This window comes from Drosophila willistoni (genome assembly GCF_018902025.1).
Source record: "Drosophila willistoni isolate 14030-0811.24 chromosome XR unlocalized genomic scaffold, UCI_dwil_1.1 Seg144, whole genome shotgun sequence".
Taxonomy (NCBI): domain Eukaryota; kingdom Metazoa; phylum Arthropoda; class Insecta; order Diptera; family Drosophilidae; genus Drosophila; species Drosophila willistoni.
The window spans coordinates 10,776,108-10,794,964 of record NW_025814057.1 but is presented as its reverse complement, the minus strand read 5'-3'; the positions used below and the strand labels follow the sequence as shown (position 1 = coordinate 10,794,964).

The following is an 18,857-nucleotide window of genomic DNA, read 5'->3' as shown; positions in this document are numbered from 1 at the left end:
GCATGCAACATGCGATTTGCTGCCAAAAGTGCCGCCTGGCACGAGTCCAGGACCTCACTTGTTAGTTGGCTTGTTAGTTGCCGGCTGCCTGCTGCCAGCCTGTTGCATTTGTTGAAGGACGACAAGCGTTGACTCCTTCTTCTCTGTATGTGTGTGTGTGTGTGTCGTGTTGAATTTTTCATTTCATTTGGCGGCAGCAATTCACTTGAATGGGAATTTCGTGTCGTCTTCTCTGAAAACCAGCAGCAAATAGAAGAAATAGCAGCAGGAGCAGCAGGAGTAGAAACTGCAGAAAACAGGAAGTGAACAGGCCAAACATTCTCATACATATATATAAGTATAATAAACGGTTTCCATATTGAGCGCACTGCAAACTAAAATTTTTGTCCATATCTGAGGTTTCCTCTGCCATCCTTTAACCCTCCTTCCTCTACCACAAGAAACCAAGAGTTGGCAGTCGACAGAGAATCAAACTCAATGGGTCGACTCGGTTTCTCACTTGACTGACGAGCAGGCAAGTGGGACGGGGGAGGGGGTCAGCCCGAAAGTGTAGGATTATTAGGCAATTAAATTGACGTTAATGAATTAATTTATGAGCTTTTGTGGTTGTGTTGTTGCCTGTTGCATAGTTCTATGACAGTAGAACTAATTAAGACAGCAGAGAAAGAGCGAGAGATATTACCCGATGAAAGCTGAGATGAAAATTCTGTTGAACGATGATATTAGTATTGAGGATTAATGGATTTTTCCCACATTTCAATTTGAAACTTTTGTGTAAAAATGAAATAAATTGTTATTTAATTAACTGCCAACTATATAACTTACGGAAAATGATTCTAAAGAAGAAAGAAAATGCTAAAGGTATTAGAAAGAGATGCAAGTACGTTGTTCACCATTAGGTTAAATCATTTCTCTTCTTATTCTAATTGCAAGTAATCTGAAAACTTAAAGAGTCTTGAATTTGGCTTCACTCAGTACAGAGTTTCATTTTGTCCTCATTAAAGCTCATTAAAAGCAGCAGCAGCAGTTTCACATCTTTAGGGCACAACGGGAATAGTTTCACATTCCACTTCACCCACTCCCCTGACTGCCTTCAAACCATTTGGGCCTTTAACCTCGTACTTCATATCTCAAGGACCCCCGTGGCTTCGAACCTCCTCCTCATTGTGCTCTGCTATCTTATGGCCTTTTGCATAAACTGGAGTTTCATATTTCATTAATTAAAATTGTGTTCAGGGCATAAAGCATGGAGCACCTGCTTTTTTGTTGTTGTCTCATTAACGGCACATACACACACACACTAGCATACACGCACGCACTAATACAGACAAGTGCCTAAAATTATGCAACATAATATCATTGTTACTTTGATTAATGATCTAAGGAAAATCATAAAAGCAGGAAAGGTTTCCCATTACACAAAAATCGAAAAGCAAACTCATCTTAATTGTGGTTGGGGGTGATGGTGTTGGGCCAATGGAAGGAGGCGTCGTAAATATGTCAGGAGTGAGAAGAAACGGAAACGAAAAACAACATGGAACAAAAACGACATTCGCAAAATGTCTCTTTTCAATTGTCATATTGTGAAATGTGAAGCCTGTTGCCATTATTATGCTAATTAATTGACATCAAAAGAGTGACAGGGACAGCAAAAGAGCAGAAGAGAGACTGAGAGAGCGAGCGGAGAAGGAAAAATGCCTTTGAATAGACTAAAAGAATAGGTAGGTAGGCTATTATCTATAAGCTGCTTTCAATAGAAATGCAAATTGAAGTGTGCCGTATGCCAATTATTTTGATATATGTATACACGTAATTATTCGGTTTTATATTTGTACAATCTATAATAATGAGATGGAACAGTAGTAGGAGGCATCTACGTAGATACTGGCGAAAAAGGTGAAAAGGTAGAGGAGACATCTCTCTGATGAGCGGCTTCTGCGTTGTCATCACAAAATAATGGCCTGTAATAGGATTTCCTGTGCTGCTGCGAGCAACTCCTTGAAAGAGGAAAATGCGTAAACGGAAAAGCCGCCTATAAATATGCAATGTTCAAGTAACAATTTGCCTCCAACCCAAAACAAAAGAACGCAGCAACGACAGAAGCATCTCATCCTATCCCATCCACCCATCCATCCATCCATCCATCATGAACCCCCATTGCCCCGCCATACCGAAACACCCCAAAATAATACACCCATTCAAATTCAACCTGACTCAATCTCTTTCTCTCTCTCTCTCTCTCTCTCTCTCTCTATCTTTTATCTCTTATCGTATATAGGGTGCATCCTCCAGTCTGGTTGTCAAATACGCCGATACGGAGAAGGAGCGACAAATAAGGCGCATGCAACAAATGGCCGGTCATATGAACCTATTGAATCCATTTGTCTTTAATCAATTCAGTCCGTACGGCGCCTACGCTCAGGTAAGTGAAAGATAACATTTTTGCGACTCTACATAAAATCCTTGCATCACCTGCCAATTTGCCAACTTGGTTTTTTTTGTTTCTCCTTTAATGTCAACCGACACAGCAACAACAACAAGCCGCTCTAATGGCCGCCGCTGCCACAGCGCCCGGTTCGGCTGCTGCCTACATGAATCCAATGGCTGCACTGGCAACGCAAATACCTCATGGCCTTAATGGCACCGGCCAGCCACCATCGCTGCCATCCCCAACTATGCCCAATTTCAATATGGGCGCCAATACACCCAACGGCCAGCCAGGTGGAGCAGCTGCTGCTGCCGCTGCGGCCGCTGCAGCAGCGGATGGTGTATTCACGAATGGCATTCCACAAACGGCATTCCCAGGACGTAAGTCTAGCATTCGCATACGAATTTCTCACTCAGTCTACTCACACAATGCTGAACTTATTATCTAAGAACTCTAACTGATCGAAGGCATAAATCAAAGACTAAGAAATGATCTTCAATGAACTCAAATTCAATTTAAAGCATGCTATAATCGTATAAGAGAGTTTTAAGAAACAATTTCAGCTTGGTTTAGGAATATTTTCGATAATACATTAATTCAATATTATTATATATATTCATTGTATTCTATTAGATCCGCTGCATTTAACCATACCACCACAAGGATTGGCAAATGGCGATGCTGCTGCCCTGCAACATGCCTTCCCTGGCTTGCCACCATTCCCAGGAGTTGGTAAGTGTTACATCCACAATGAGCCCCCGTTTAGTTAGTCTAGTCTCCAACACCCAAACACCCTAATTGCTATCCCACTCCCAACCAAAATATTTAGTTCTAAGGACCACTAAGGACAAAATATTCTCCATATATATATATATATATATATAGATTAGAGCAAATAGCAAATAGGCAAAACAATATCAATTACAATTACATTCACTTTTTGCTCATCATGCCACGAAACTAAGGAAACGAAAGAAAACAAATTTATTGCCTTATCATCAATATCTATATATATATCCTTTTCTTTTTTCGTCTTATTTGGTTTTTTGTTTTGAACTAGTCATGTTTCAGAGTCAATGATCATTATCAGTATCATTTTCATTCATTATTTCATTCATTTCATTTCATTTCATTACGTTTCAATCAAACAACAGAAAAATGAATACAGCCCCAAATTCATTTCATTCATAATTGTTTTCTTATATCAAGAATAATTAATAATTGTTGTGTCATGCCATAAATATTTATTGTTAGTAAAAGTGTATAACTCTAACATTTATATATAAATATAAATATATATTTCATATATATATTATATATCTATATCTATAATATTTTATTCAGTTTAGAGTCAACAAAATGTTGTAAACAATTACGAGAACCAATCACTTTTTTCTATGAGATTAGATAACAATCTGAAAATAATGTTTTACAACATTTTGTTTCGACTTCAGTTGATGGCTTTTGTTTTAATTTGTTGTTGAACTATATTAATTAATCTAGTTTTTGGTCATCATCATACAAAAATTTTTACTTTTGCTCCTGTTTTAAAAATATATCTTTATGTTTTTTTTTTTTGTTGTTCTTTTATTTGGCCTTCTCTATACATGGAAGTCTCAACTATTCTCTTTGAAATCCAGTTACTCAATTTGACTGGTCTACCGATTTTTTAAATTTACTTATTATACTTGTTTAATTCTTGATTTGTCTACAGTTTTCATTTTTCTTAGATTTAACTAAACAAACCAATCCCCCCGAACCCGAACCCAATAATGAATAACAAAAAATAAATAAAGTTGTGACCTATATAAAAGTAATAAATATATATCTATATATCTATATATCATATACATATATATTTATGATATACGTATAACTTACTTAATTGTTGTGTTGTCTTTTTTAATAAATGTTTCGGAATTTTGTGTAAAAACCAAAAACAAAAATTATTTATATATAATGCAGCCTTTCCCGCCGTCTATGGACAGTTTCCACAAGCTTTACCACCCCCCCTAGCGGCGGTTGCACCCACTCAGCGTGAAGGTAAGCTTTATATTATTTTTGATTTTCCGTTTTTCATTTCGTTTTCGACCTTTTCTATGTTTCCTTTTCACTCCTCTCCTCTTCTTTCCGCTCCTGTCCTGTCCTATCCTTTTCTTCCCATCCATCTATCTACGAATCTAACATACTCAGCCGCCCATTTCGCTCATGTTCTCTCTATCGGTTTTTTCTTTATACATATATATTTATATATATATATATATTAGTTTGTGTTGTTGTTCTTGTTGTCCTGTAACTCAATATTGTATTTGATTTTTTTCATTCTTCTTCCAATGATAAACAAATAGCTGGAAAATATTTGTTTTTTTCTATTTACTGTTTTTTTTTTTTGTAAATTTACTTGATTTCCTCTTTTTTTTGGGCATTGTAAACATTTAACTTTTTATATGCCATAGATATAGATATAACAAACATACATCTACACAATCTCACACTTACAAAACCCACACATAGACCTATGCACATTTATACATTGAGCCATAAGAAAAGGAATATACGAGAGATACATACATACATATATATTTCATCATTCATAATTCTGACAATCGCAACGTTATAGAAACGATTCGTCTTTCATTTCATCCTCAATCCACGGAATTTCTATGCATTTTGTGCCAAAAAACACATGAATGAATGTGTTCTATTTGAAAACAGTCAAAAACCTTTGGATAAACAAACTTTTGTCGAAATGGGAACGTGTAAAAAAAAAATAGAAAAAGAAAGAATGGTGGTCAATATTAAAACCAAAAGTCACTTGAACTTTATATTCTTATGATTTTTGTGATAGACACGCATTTAGAATATCAAAAGACGAAAAGAAAGTGTGGCACACGTGTCGTATACGTAATACAGAAGAGCCGATCGCAAAGGATGAAGAGGCTCAACTGAAACTCGACCCGTTGATTTTACTTTCTGTTTATACATTTTATTATATACCTAGACATATTCTTTATGTCATGCAGTTCTATATTCTGGTTGAGCGAGACAAATTAATTATTTCATCTTTGGGTAACGAATTAAAATTTAAATAAAATCACAACAACAAAATACGCATAAAAATTAATTACTTGGCATACTTGGCTTTTCATTTTGTTGGTTTTTCTTCTGTCTTGGTTCGTCTTTTTTTACTCTTTTTTTTTTGTTGTCTCAATTTTGTGTTGTTGTTGCCGTTTTTTATATTCTGATAAAAAAAAAAAACAAACATTTTATCTTGAGCTGAGCGAGCAACTCCCTTTAATTCATTTGTTGTTGCTGCTCTTATTATTATTGTTGTTGCTGTTGTTGTACTTTGGTTTTTTTTTCCTTTGCCCCCAAAAAAAAACCAAAGAAAAAACAAAAAAGGGTTGCAAAAATGTTTCGGAAAGGCGAAAAAGGCGTAAATCGTTTTTAATGGGCCCCGGCAATTTTAAAGGCCATTTTATGTGATCGTAAAAATAACATATAAACTGCTTAAAATCTCATAAAAATATCGAAAAACCGGAGTTGGCCGGAAAACGGAATGAGAGCACAAAAATGAAACCAAATAAAACAGAGAACACAGAAGATGACAAAAGAAGAAGAAGAAGGGAGAAGACAACGACGACGACGACAACAAAGAAGAAGACATTTTTATTCATCAAAAAATGTTTTTATGTTTAGAGACAAAGACACCGAAACACCATTAACATATATCCTGTCTATAGGTGACTCTTTCTCTCCCTCTCTCTCTATCTCTCTTGCTCTTGCTCTGAATATAGCTATCTTCTTTCTTCTTGCTGTCTAAATCAATGTCTGAATGTATGAGTCTGTGTGTGTGTGTGTGTTTAATACCTTATGCTAACTTTAAATATGTCTTTGTGTGGGTCTTTTTTTTTATGTCCTGTAGTCCTGTCTGGTTTTCAGTGTGTATAAAATGTGATTTTTAATTTAAATTTTGAATAGAAATTTGATTCGTTTTCTTTGGTTTAAAGCATGAAGCACACACCCAACAAGCAAACAGAGAAAATTGACTGTATCTCATTTCATATTGGCAGATAAATTAGGGTTGGGCCTAATCTGAAACTATATAACTTAAGTAACAATTTAAATTAGACTTTAGCATATTAAGTCTCATTTCTATAGATTATATAGCTAAATACATATATAGTATATATATCCTTTATATACACAGACACACACACACCCACCCACACACACATGGTTTTGAGTTGAATTCATTTCAAATCTATATACATACATACTATATATAATACTATGTATATATACACACACGTACACACACACAAAAAATATGAAAAAAACTCTCATCAAGTTTGTGTTGGGTTTTTGTCTTATTCTATTTAATTTTTTTATTTTTTGTATATTCTCTCTCTCTTTTGTTTTGGCGTTTGTTTTCCAATTTGTATTTTTTTCTTTTCTTGTCAATCGCCAATAGTTGATTTGAATTGATATATTTCATTTGAGATTCTCTCTATATATGAACTTTTTGTGTGCGTTTCTTTCAAGATTTTCTGATGTTCCCAGGATGTTCGATATCCGGCCCAGAGGGCTGCAATCTGTTCATCTATCATTTGCCACAGGAATTTGGTGACGCTGAATTAATGCAAATGTTCCTGCCATTTGGCAATGTGATCAGTTCAAAGGTCTTCATCGATCGTGCTACAAATCAGAGCAAATGTTTCGGTAACTAATTTGTTCATTTCATTTCACTTTTCTTTACTTTTCATTGATTTAACTAAATTTTTTTGCATTTTCTTTTAGGTTTTGTTTCATTTGATAATCCCGCCAGCGCTCAAGCGGCCATTCAGGCCATGAATGGCTTCCAGATTGGCATGAAAAGACTGAAAGTTCAATTGAAGCGGCCAAAGGATGCCAGTCGACCCTATTAACAATCGGAGTTCCTTAAACGTAATTCACAACAACAACAACAACAGCAACAGCAACAACAACAACAACAACAACAGCAGCAGCAGCAGCAGCAGCTAGAGTTCAATGCAGCAACAACAATATTTAATCGAGCAACATCAGCAGCAGCAGCCGCAGCGGCGGTAACAGCAACAACATTTACAACAACAGCAGCAGCAACAACAACAACAACATCATCAGCAGCAGCAGCAGCAGCAGCCGCAGCAGCAACAACAACAACATCACATAATAATCTTAGCCAGAGCTTTAGGCCACAATTAACCAATGATAATGCAAATCATAATGCCATACCATATAAATTTGCTAGCTGGCGTAATGGTACTTATTGTTATCGCTATAGCACAGCCACTACAACCAATAGCAACAATAATAACAACAACAACAGCAGCAGCACCAGCAGCAGTAGCAACACCACCACCAATATAAGCAGCAGCAACAATAATAACAACAACAACAACAGCAATAGCCAACAAAATGAACTAAATTCAGAAGCAACTACTGAAACAAATCCAAACTATTCCAAAGTTGAGCTAGTTGAGAAACTATTCATGTGGCAGCAACAAAAGCGAAAGGCCTAGGAATATGCCGCCACCAAGCAACAGCAACAACAACAACAACAAACAGCAACAACAATAAAGGAGCAACAAGGAGCAACTTTTGAAATGGGTGAGCAACAGTAACTCCGAATGCTGATTGAATAGGCAATTTATTTACTCCCAATGACATTTCAAGTGAATTGAATTGAATCACTACAAAAACGAATGAAAGCAATTGGAAAGTCAATATTGACCATATGCCAGACCAGAAAAGAAATTAGAAAGCCATTTAAGTTTTCAATAACATTTTAGAAATCAAGCGAAAACTCTTAAAAAAACATACATTTTTAGAAAATTTTGCCCAAAGAAAATGTTTTTTGCTTTCTAACGACAAATCACATCGATTACAATCACTAAACATCAATATATTAGGTATTGATGGCAATAAAGTAAACAAAATGCTTGAAAAACTTTGCCTTACTTACCTCTGAACTAATTGCATAATGCACAAAATTGTATAGCATACTTTTTCGGGTCATACGGCCACCAATTTCATATGTTATTATAGTCTAATCAGTTGAATTTCGACCAATTTTGGTCCACTGAAATGGTATAAAAACATTCAAATCAAACGAATAGAATTTTGATTAGAGCAATTATTGATCAATCAATTGTAATATATTAATTTGTTCTCTTCTCTTTTTTTCCAGATGGTCTTCTTAAACCATGCAAAGATACTGACACATATACCCAATTGTATGTAACAATTGCAACACAAAATGAATAATAACAACAACAAAAAATAAACCACAAAAAGAAACAGAAAGAAAAAAAGAAAAAATTAAAAAAAAAAAAGATGTATCACAAAGAAAAAAGAAAATGATATACATTAGAGCTGAAATTGAAATAGATTTATATATATATATACAAAAAAATAAAATGATAAAACCAACAAGAAAATTGCAACAACAAGCCCATGAATATGTATGTATATATCTGTATGTATATATATATATATATATACATATGTATTTATCTGATTATTCATTACAAGAAATGAAAAAAAAGTTGAGACAAAATAGTTGAAGAAGTAAGAACAAAATTTTTGCCAAAATATCGATTTAATATATATATTATATATAAAATATATATATATTTATAGAAGAAAAGATGAACAAGAAAATTACGATGAAAATGATGATTAAGCAGAAGAAGAAACCAAAAGAAAAACAACAAAAAAACACATTGATATTGATAGTTTTGTTAACAAACAAATAAAAATGAATGATAAAACAAAACCAACAACTAACATACATCTAACACTAAACACACTTGAGACAAAAACTGACTGGTAAGAGACCAAAATTATCTGGGTTTTCAATAAAAAACAAAAAAACAAAATATTTAACAAAACAAAAGAGAAAAAATAAAAAAAAAAACACAAATGGAAAAAGAAAATTAATAAATTTAGCAGCCATTTTATATACCAAATAAACAAATGAAATATTGGTAAAGGGAATTTATTAAAATTAAAGCTGCAAAAACATTTAAAGAAAACAAAAAAAAAAAAAAAACCTATCAACATAAAACTGAATTTGTTAATTCGACGATGAGGAGAAAAGAAAGAAAGAAACGAGGAGAAAAGAAGAAAAGTTAAAAATGAGAAAGAAATTGAAGGTAGCTCTGCAACTTTTTAGCATTTAGAGAACTAAGCAAAATGGCAAAATATATAAATATATATATGTACATATATTTATATATATGTATGTATATGTGTGTATACATATATATATATCTATATATGTATGTGTGTATTTGTATATGAATAAAAAATTAACACAAAAATTCGAATTTAATTAATCTTAAGTAAAAGAAGCAAAGAAAAGAAAGCGAAAAACAAGAAGATCGTGATGAAGAAGTTGCAAAAAATTTGATGGATAGAGATGTTAGCACTAGAGAGCAAGCAAACTAATATGCGATATGCTTTGAAACAGAGATATATATATATATATATATATATACTGTAAATATACATATATATATATATTAGCTTTACTTGATAAGTGAAAAGCTAGAAAAAGGAACCACAGATGGTTTTTTTTTTTGGATTAGTTTGCTTAGCCGCCTGGCAAAGAATATCATTTTTTTTTATATATATATACATATATATATATATATAAATATATATTATATGTAATAATCTAAAGAATTTGTTAGAGCTATTAAAAATGAATAAGAAAAACCAAAAAACTAGAGAAAAATGATAATTGAAAAATATCTTAACAGTTTTTTGCTTTGAGTTGGCCTAAAATGGAAAAAAAACTTTCATTTTTATTTCAATTAACTTAAAAAAAAAAAAGATTAAATAAATAAATCTAAACAAAAAAATCGTAAACGATTTTATAGCTTAGCAAAACCAAAAACAAAAAAAAAACTGAAAGAAAAAAAAACAAACAAAAAAACTAAACAAAACAAAAATCAAACAACAAAACTTTACACTTAAAACAACTTAGCTGCTTGCAACAAAAACAAATACAGGTACTTACAAATTATACATGTATATATATATATATATATATATATATATATATAAACCTTAATGTGTATATATATATATATGTATATGTATATATATATGAGCAAAAGGTATAAGCTACAAAAATCCAAAAAAAAAAAATATATATAATAAAGAATCCACGAGGAAAAGAAAAGAAAAAAAAACACAAATAAAAACGAGAAAAGGGCAAGAATTTTTTTTTAGAAAGTATATATATATATATATATTAAACAATACACATATAAAAACAAAGTATATAGATATGTATATACAAATATATATATATTATATATATATACACACACACACACACCACAAACATATATACATAAAATTCACCACTTAAAAAAGGAAAAGAAAAATGCAAACAAATTTTTGGCCACTTATTTTTGACAAGAAAACTACAAACATTATTCTCACCCACCTCCCCCCGCCCTTAATGCCTTACCTTTCCCTACTCCCTCCTTCATCTAACAATGTTGACCATAGCGCGCCCCATTGAATAATCAAATATAATAATAAATAATACTAAATGCAGAAGCAAAATCTTTCCAAAAACATTAGTATGGATTATTATAAACTAACTTTAGCATTTTTTATATCTAGACAAAATCTCCACACATATACACACATACACACACACATATTCACTCCCATACATTCTACACTCTATCAATTTAGAAAGTCAACTTGATTTTACACAGCAAGATCAAAAGAAGTTAAAAAATACAGAGAGTTTTTACATATAACAAAGAAAAAAAATATCAATTTTCAAAATCAATTCAATTTCCGACACACACACATATACACACAGTCAGTAATCAGAAATAGAGCATCATATAGGGATCAGCAAACTATAGAGAACATTTATATGATTTGTCAAAAAAGAGAGGCAACTTGAATATCGAAATGATAGTATATATATAGAAAATGACAGCCAATAAGAGTTTGGGATTGTCAGTATAGGAATCTGGACTCAATAAAGAAGGCACTGAATTATACAAGCAAAGGTTATAGCCTTTGTGTCCATACTGACTGAAATCGATCTAATATAATGAAGACATCTTTTATATTACGATAACAAATCAACATACAATTCGAAAAAGGTTTTTTTTTTTTTTTAAGACAAACTCTGTGTCTTTATGCTTCACATATAAAATAACAAAACACTTAAGAAAAACCAAAACATTTTCTTAAAAAAAAAAAAAAAAAATTACTTAATAAATAAAAAGAAAAAACTGTACAAATAGAAAATGGAGAAATGTCAAATCTACAGCTAAATATGCCAAAAATAAACAGAATAAATCGAAAGTTGGGAGAAACGGAAAATTGAAAAACAATTATTTAGAAGTTTATATAGTCTCTAGTCTGTGGGTGGTGGGTTGGTGGTTGGGTGGGTGATGGTTAGACCGACCTAAAACCAATTTGATACTAAAGATATAATGAAAATTTAAGCCATATATATATATACATATATATATATATTTATATATATATATATGTGTGTGTGTGTGTGTGTATATATTAATTATATTTAATAAACATAAATGAAATTGTTATCAAAAGTTAAAGTTAGTTTTGTTACAAGTGCAATAATACTTACAAATTATTATCCTTTACCCAAATCCACCATCCCCACCCTTCCCCCCCCCCCCCCCCACACACACACACACATACACAACCACAACCATCCAATACCAAAATTTTTTTTTTTTTTTTTTATCTTAAGACCTCCTTTCCTCCCAGTATTAAATATGCCTAGAAATGATCTAACTTACACATACAATACAATACAATACAAAATGTATATCATATATTGTATATATATGGATATATAGAAATATATATAAAAAGAAAAGAAGAGAACTTAGCTAACACATGTTTCAGTTTGTTTTTATATATCAATATAAAATAACTTATAATTTTGTCAAATTCTCAAGCCTTACAAAATGGAGGAAATGGAAAATGCTTGTACATAAAAAGAAAGAGTTAAAGGGAGAGAGAGAGAGCGTTAGAGATAGAGATAGAGAAAGAGAGAGAGAACGCTAAAGCTGAAGGCAAATACTTAGAAGGCAAAAGGCGGATGAAAGTCCCACACAGAAATGAATGAAAACCAAAATGAAATGGAAAAACTTCACTTCAACATACATACTAATACATACATACATACATATACATATATATATATATATATATATATATATATAAAAAAAAGAAAAGCTAAAGTAAAGAAATTTCTATATACATACAACATGCATTAACATTAACATATATCTAATTGATTTTAGCCTCTATCGAAACCAAAAAGAAAACCCTCCCAATGAAAAAAAAGTAGTTAAAGCAAAAGGAAATTCCCAAGAAAAAATCTAAAACAAATTAATGAAAGGAACAATGCTAAAATTAGATTTTTAATTTTAAACTTCATAAAAACATACACACACACACATCACCTACACACACACACACACACACACTACGTATATGTATTTATCGATCTAGTCAAATTCAAGTTAATTATTGCATAAAGAAAATACTAAAAGAAAATATAAAGAAAAACTAATAAATAAATAAAAATAAACACAAAAACAAAAAATCCAAGTCAAACTATTGAGATAATAATGAATGAATTATTATTATTATTATTATAATTATTATTATTATAATTATTATTATTATTATTATTATTATTATTAATATTATGCAATATGATTTATTCTTTGTATTGAAAATACGAGCAAGTATTTAAATAAAATATATATTATTATATTATAATTATTATGATTATTCTATGCTATTATACAATACAACAAAACAAAAACCAAAAAACAAAAAAAAACGTTTTAGATTATATACAATATACATTACATTATAATATTATTAAACAAAAAGCAACAAACAAACAAACAAATAAAAAGCGAAAAAATAAAAGGTAACAACAACTTAGTGCAAAACAAAATAAAAAATTTAAAAAAAAAACAACCAAATAAGCAAAAACTGATTTTGGCAAAATTATGCAAATTCAAACTATCATAACTATTATTTCTAAAAAAAAAAAAAAAAAAAAAACGAAAAATATATATACCTTCCGCCTACTCTCCCAATTTCCTCGACCCACCCCCCAATGAAAAAGAAAATTTCCCCCTACAAACAACAACTAAACCGAGAAATAAAAGAAAAATTAAAAAATCGAACTTGTTTGTCATTTTTCATCCATTTGTTTTTATCCCTTATCCCTTTTTTTTGTTCCTTTTTCGCTTCCGTTTTGCTTACTCACTCAATTGGCCGTTGGACAGACACTTCACATCAACTTCAGGACCGATCAGATTCGGCAACAATATATATATATATATATGTATATGTATATATATCTACATCAATATCCGTTTTATTTTTTGGTTTTGTTCAAGAACGACGAGAAACTAAAACTAAAACATTAAAAAAAAGGGCTGTGACTTAAAAAAAAAAAACAAAAAATAAAACAAAATGAGAAATGTTTGACAAAAAATGGAAAAAACAAAAAGACAAAGAAAATCAAATAATTTCGTTATCATTTGATCGGTTTTCCTTTTTGCTCATTTCCCTTCAACAATTATTTTGCGTAAGGCGGTGATAACAAAAACAAAAAAACAAAAAACTTCAAATCAAAATTAAATAAATAAATAAAAACACATAAATATAAATGAAATGAAAAAAAAAAACGTATGTGATGAACGAAAAGCATAAAACATAAAACAATACAAAAAAGACGAATTCAATTTGTAATACATTAACAAAAACAAAAAACTATGATGAAGAAAAACCCAACAACAACAATTGTACCTTGAGCATAAAGTGTAAAATTGGAACTCAACTTAAGAATTAATTCTAAAGAATCGATGGAAAACAATGAAAATGAAAATGAATTGAAGAATGAGAATCAGTCACGTTTCCGGGGAGCCATCAAATTAATCAGATTATTAATGCATTATAATTTGTGTTCGTTAGTTCTTCGATTCATGTTACATCACAGAAAATTGGCACAACATCATCATCATTTTGCAAAATTTTGCCAAAATACAGTTGATATATATACATACATACAGATATACATACATACATAATTGGTTATCTATATGTATATGTAACCGACACGATTTGTGATTATATGAAAATTGCGCGGAATGTTCCCAACTCAAATATCAATTTGAATTGCTCTTATTCAACTATTTTAAACGTATGCCATGAAATCTAATCTTTAGCAAATAGTTGGTAACTAAATCAACAAAGGATGGATTATAGTATTTACCTATATCATACTAGTTCTTGAATAGAAACTAGCTAAACACTTTTGTCTTGATTGATTAAAGTAGTCAAAAGAACCGAAAGTAAAAAAACGATTAAAGTAAGTAATTTTTTTTTCCCCTCACAAATCTAAAAAATTGGAAATTAAAACAAAATTTAACGATTTCTAAATTTTAGTTAAATGCTAAATTCAAGAACTAGTTCGATACTAATCCCCGCACTCGAGGAACGTTTAAAATATTGAAAGTTTTTTCTTTTTTGTCAAATGATTGATTGATTAATTTGTGAAGCTTAAAAACTGGTTCGAAACATATGCAAAGTGGATGACTAAACGGAACGATCATTGAACCAGTTTGTAAGCTAAACCCATTTACATACCACACACCTCTCCCTTCCTCCCTCCAACTCCAACTCCCCGTTCCCTTTTCACTTCACTTTCCACATTAACAATCTATCATGTTGCACACAAATTAAACAAAATACAAAGCACATCATATCAAAAAAAAAAAAAAAAAAAAAAACAAAGGAAATTATAAAAAGAAACAACATAATTATAGCAAATATATAACAAAAACTTTAAAAACAATTAATATTTTTGAAGCTTTGCACTCTTAAATAAACCCTCTCCTTTTTCACCCATCTCAAGGCACACACACACAAAAACACACACACACACACCAATTGATACAACTATTCTTATTCGATTCGTTATACTTTGCATATTTCAAACTTAAATAATTTGTTCCGTTTTTACAAGTTTTTTGATCTAAACTTACATATATAAAGAAAAGAAAACACACACACACACACAACTAACATTAATATACTATAAGTATTTGTAAATTTCACTAACAAAATGAAAACCAAAAACAAAAACAAATAGTAAGTCTCTTATCGATGATCGTTCCTTACAAAATGAAAAGTATAGCAGAGTTATGAATAGAAGTAAAATGGAAAACTTAATCTAAGATATTTAATCTGAATAGATTTTTTGTCCTATGGCATATATATACACTTGCATATATACAATACAAGCAAATATATATATATATATGTATATATACATGCATATATATATAACAACACATACACATATATATATGTAATTGTATTTTTATGCAAAGAAAAAGAAACGATAAGCATTCTTATAGAATGTTTTAACTAAAAAACTAAACTAAACTCAACTTTATTATTTATTTACATATATATATATATACATATATGTAAAAAAAAAAAAAGAAAGAAAACAAAAACAAATAAACGATACATATACTAAATGCTAGTTAATGACTAAAAATAGTAGTGAATGAAGCTTAACAACATACGACACAACAACAACAGCAACAGAAAGAAACAACAACAAGAAAAACACTGGAGTCCAAGTTTAGAACTTAATAATCAAAAATATATTTAGATACACTTTTCTGCAGGTATTAAAAAAACCTATAAAAATAAAAAAATAAATAAATGAAAAAACCAAAAATGAAAATTTAAAAAAATCTCCCAATCCTCTCAAAAGTAAAACAAAAAAAAACCAAAAACCAAAAAAACTAGAGGAAAAATGAAAAGATGAAGCACTTAACCCCACCATAACCAAGGACTAACCGTAACAATTTGCATAAATTAGAATCGACATTAACCCTTACACACCCCCCCACACACACACACACACTCTCTCAACCACACACACATAGTTACACGGGCCCAAAAATCTACTACTACTAACTATATACTTACAAACCCTTATATATATATATATATATATATATATAGACAGAGACAGATAGTCAGATAGAGAAACAGAAAGAGATAAAGAGAAAGGTGCGGAAATTGTTTGGTAGGGAGGAGTGCATATCTTTTGGCCTTTTAAATAGTATTTGCTAATTGAGTTCTACATGCAAACAATACAAACAAACAATACTTTTTCTCTCATCTAAACACCCACACACACACACAGACTCATACACACATACACACAGGAATATAACTTATAGGATACAGGGTAATCTATGCAATTAACAAAAAAAAAACAAAAAGCAAAATGATAAATATTTAACAATATTTTTATTTATTAAGCCTTTTTGCACTTCAATTGAACTTTTATGAGAAGCTTTGCGTAACAATTAGATTTTTTGCTTGGGCATAACTTAAAAGAAATAAATATCTATATAGTATATATCTATATACATATGTATAGAGAGAAAGAGAGATTGGTACAGTAAAAACAAAAAGAGAAAACGAAAAGAAGAAAACAAAAAAACCAGCAACAATAATTGGCGGCGCTTGTAAGAAAGCTCAGAAAGTGCATTTAAAAAACAAATAAAAACAAAAACATGATAAAAATTTAAAACAATTTTAAACCAAAAAGAAGAAACCAACAGAATTAGCAGATGAGAAAGAAAATTTAGTCATATTTATAGAGATCGATGAATTGCATATATATATATATATACACATACATATGTACATATATATATACATATATATATATATGTGACATTTATTATTATCATAAAAGATTTCTTAGCGAGCTAAGGTCAACCCCATATTCACACACACAAACACACACACTAAAAGTTATTTTTTGTAGATAAAAATGTTATGCGTTTTTTTTTAGAACTAACATTAGCCAAATATTAGGAATCAAGCTATACTAACACACACACAACCAAAAGATAATGGATATGAATGAGATCTACTCGGACTACTCGATGGTAAGGGCCCCTAACAAAAATGCCTATATATACAGATATATACATATATATATATATATATATATATATAGCATACGGGGAACATGAGATAGATATTTTTTTTTTGTTTTTTACATAAAGAGAGATTGATTAAGAAGAGGCAGGACTAAGTATGTAAACAAAAGAGACGAGAAGAGATAAGAAACAAAATAACATTAAAAAATATAAAACAAAAAAGAAAAGGTCAAAGCGAATTTATATTGTAAATAGGAAGAAACTAAGAACAAAAAAAAAAAAACGAAAAAACAAAAACCAAAAAGAGAAACCCTTCAATCAAAAGGGTTAGACTATGACATAAAGTGTTTTTTTTTTTAAGAATACTAATAATAATAAAAATAATAATAGTTAATAGTCTAGATTTTAGCCTAGATCATTTACACACTCACACACCCACAGACACACACACACAAACACAGACACAGAGATACTTGGCCAAAAATCAATCCAAAAATGATACAATTTGCCGCAGCAGCAGCAGCTTTTCTTCTTAATTATGCTTTCCGTTTAAAAATCCGTCCGTATTTTAGCAATACACATATACTCACACACACACACACACACAGACACACACATACACACGCACACTTACTGCATACAATTGTTTGAATAACAACAACTTCAAAAGAATATTTCACATAATTTGCCAAAAATAAAATAAAACAAACCAAAAAAAATTGCAACATTTTTTCACTATGCAAAACTTTAAGACACAATTAAACAATTTAAACATAATTTATTATTTCAAAAAGTAAAAAATAAAAAAAAACAACAACCAAAAACAAAAACCAAACAAACAATTTTTAAGAGAGCACCTTTAAAGAAAACAATAAAAGAAAAGTTTAGCAACAGCCATACATACATATATACATAGCAACATACATATATAAACTAAAGAAAAAACAAAAGCAAAAAAATTATTAAGAAGAAAAAAAAATCAAGAATTTTGCAAATTAACAAACTAAGTAAAAGAAAATAATTGATATAGAAATTCATATGGATTTTGGATTTGCATTATGTTTGTGGTCTTTAATTTTCCCCCATTTCCACCCTCTTCCATTTAAAACACAATGCTCCCCCACCACCACCCCTCAAACAATTTCCCAAAAGCAACATAACAAGAGAAATATATCGAAATCTGTATGAAGATTTAAGTACTTAAATCATTATCATGCTTTATCATTAGTTCCTGTCGTTGATTAAAGATAAAAGAAAAACCGATAAAGAATGAATAAAAGCGAAAAAAGAATACATTCTAAACAAAAGAAAAAGGCAAATGCATACACACATAAAAAAAAAAAACAAAAAACAAATCCAAATAAATATTAAATGTAAAATGG

General features: G+C 30.3%; 1 protein-coding gene across 9 annotated transcripts in view; it reads left to right on the top strand.

Moving 5' to 3' along the window:
* The window catches only part of LOC6639194 (CUGBP Elav-like family member 4), a 165,611-nt gene extending 158,179 nt beyond the window's left edge, over window positions 1-7,432 (top strand). For 5 of the 9 annotated variants that reach the window (XM_023178526.2, XM_047012050.1, XM_047012048.1 and 2 more), the window contains 6 exons: window positions 2,279-2,422; window positions 2,529-2,808; window positions 3,062-3,160; window positions 4,394-4,471; window positions 6,974-7,150; window positions 7,229-7,432. In XM_023178526.2, the coding sequence (XP_023034294.1) occupies window positions 2,279-2,422; window positions 2,529-2,808; window positions 3,062-3,160; window positions 4,394-4,471; window positions 6,974-7,150; window positions 7,229-7,356 (906 nt within the window). In that variant the 3' untranslated portion in view covers window positions 7,357-7,432. The remainder of the gene's footprint in view (window positions 1-2,278; window positions 2,423-2,528; window positions 2,809-3,061; window positions 3,161-4,393; window positions 4,472-6,973; window positions 7,151-7,228) is intronic. The other 4 variants (XM_047012049.1, XM_015179075.3, XM_023178528.2 and 1 more) reach the window with 1 other exon arrangement.
* The last annotated feature ends 11,425 nt before the right edge of the window (window positions 7,433-18,857 follow it).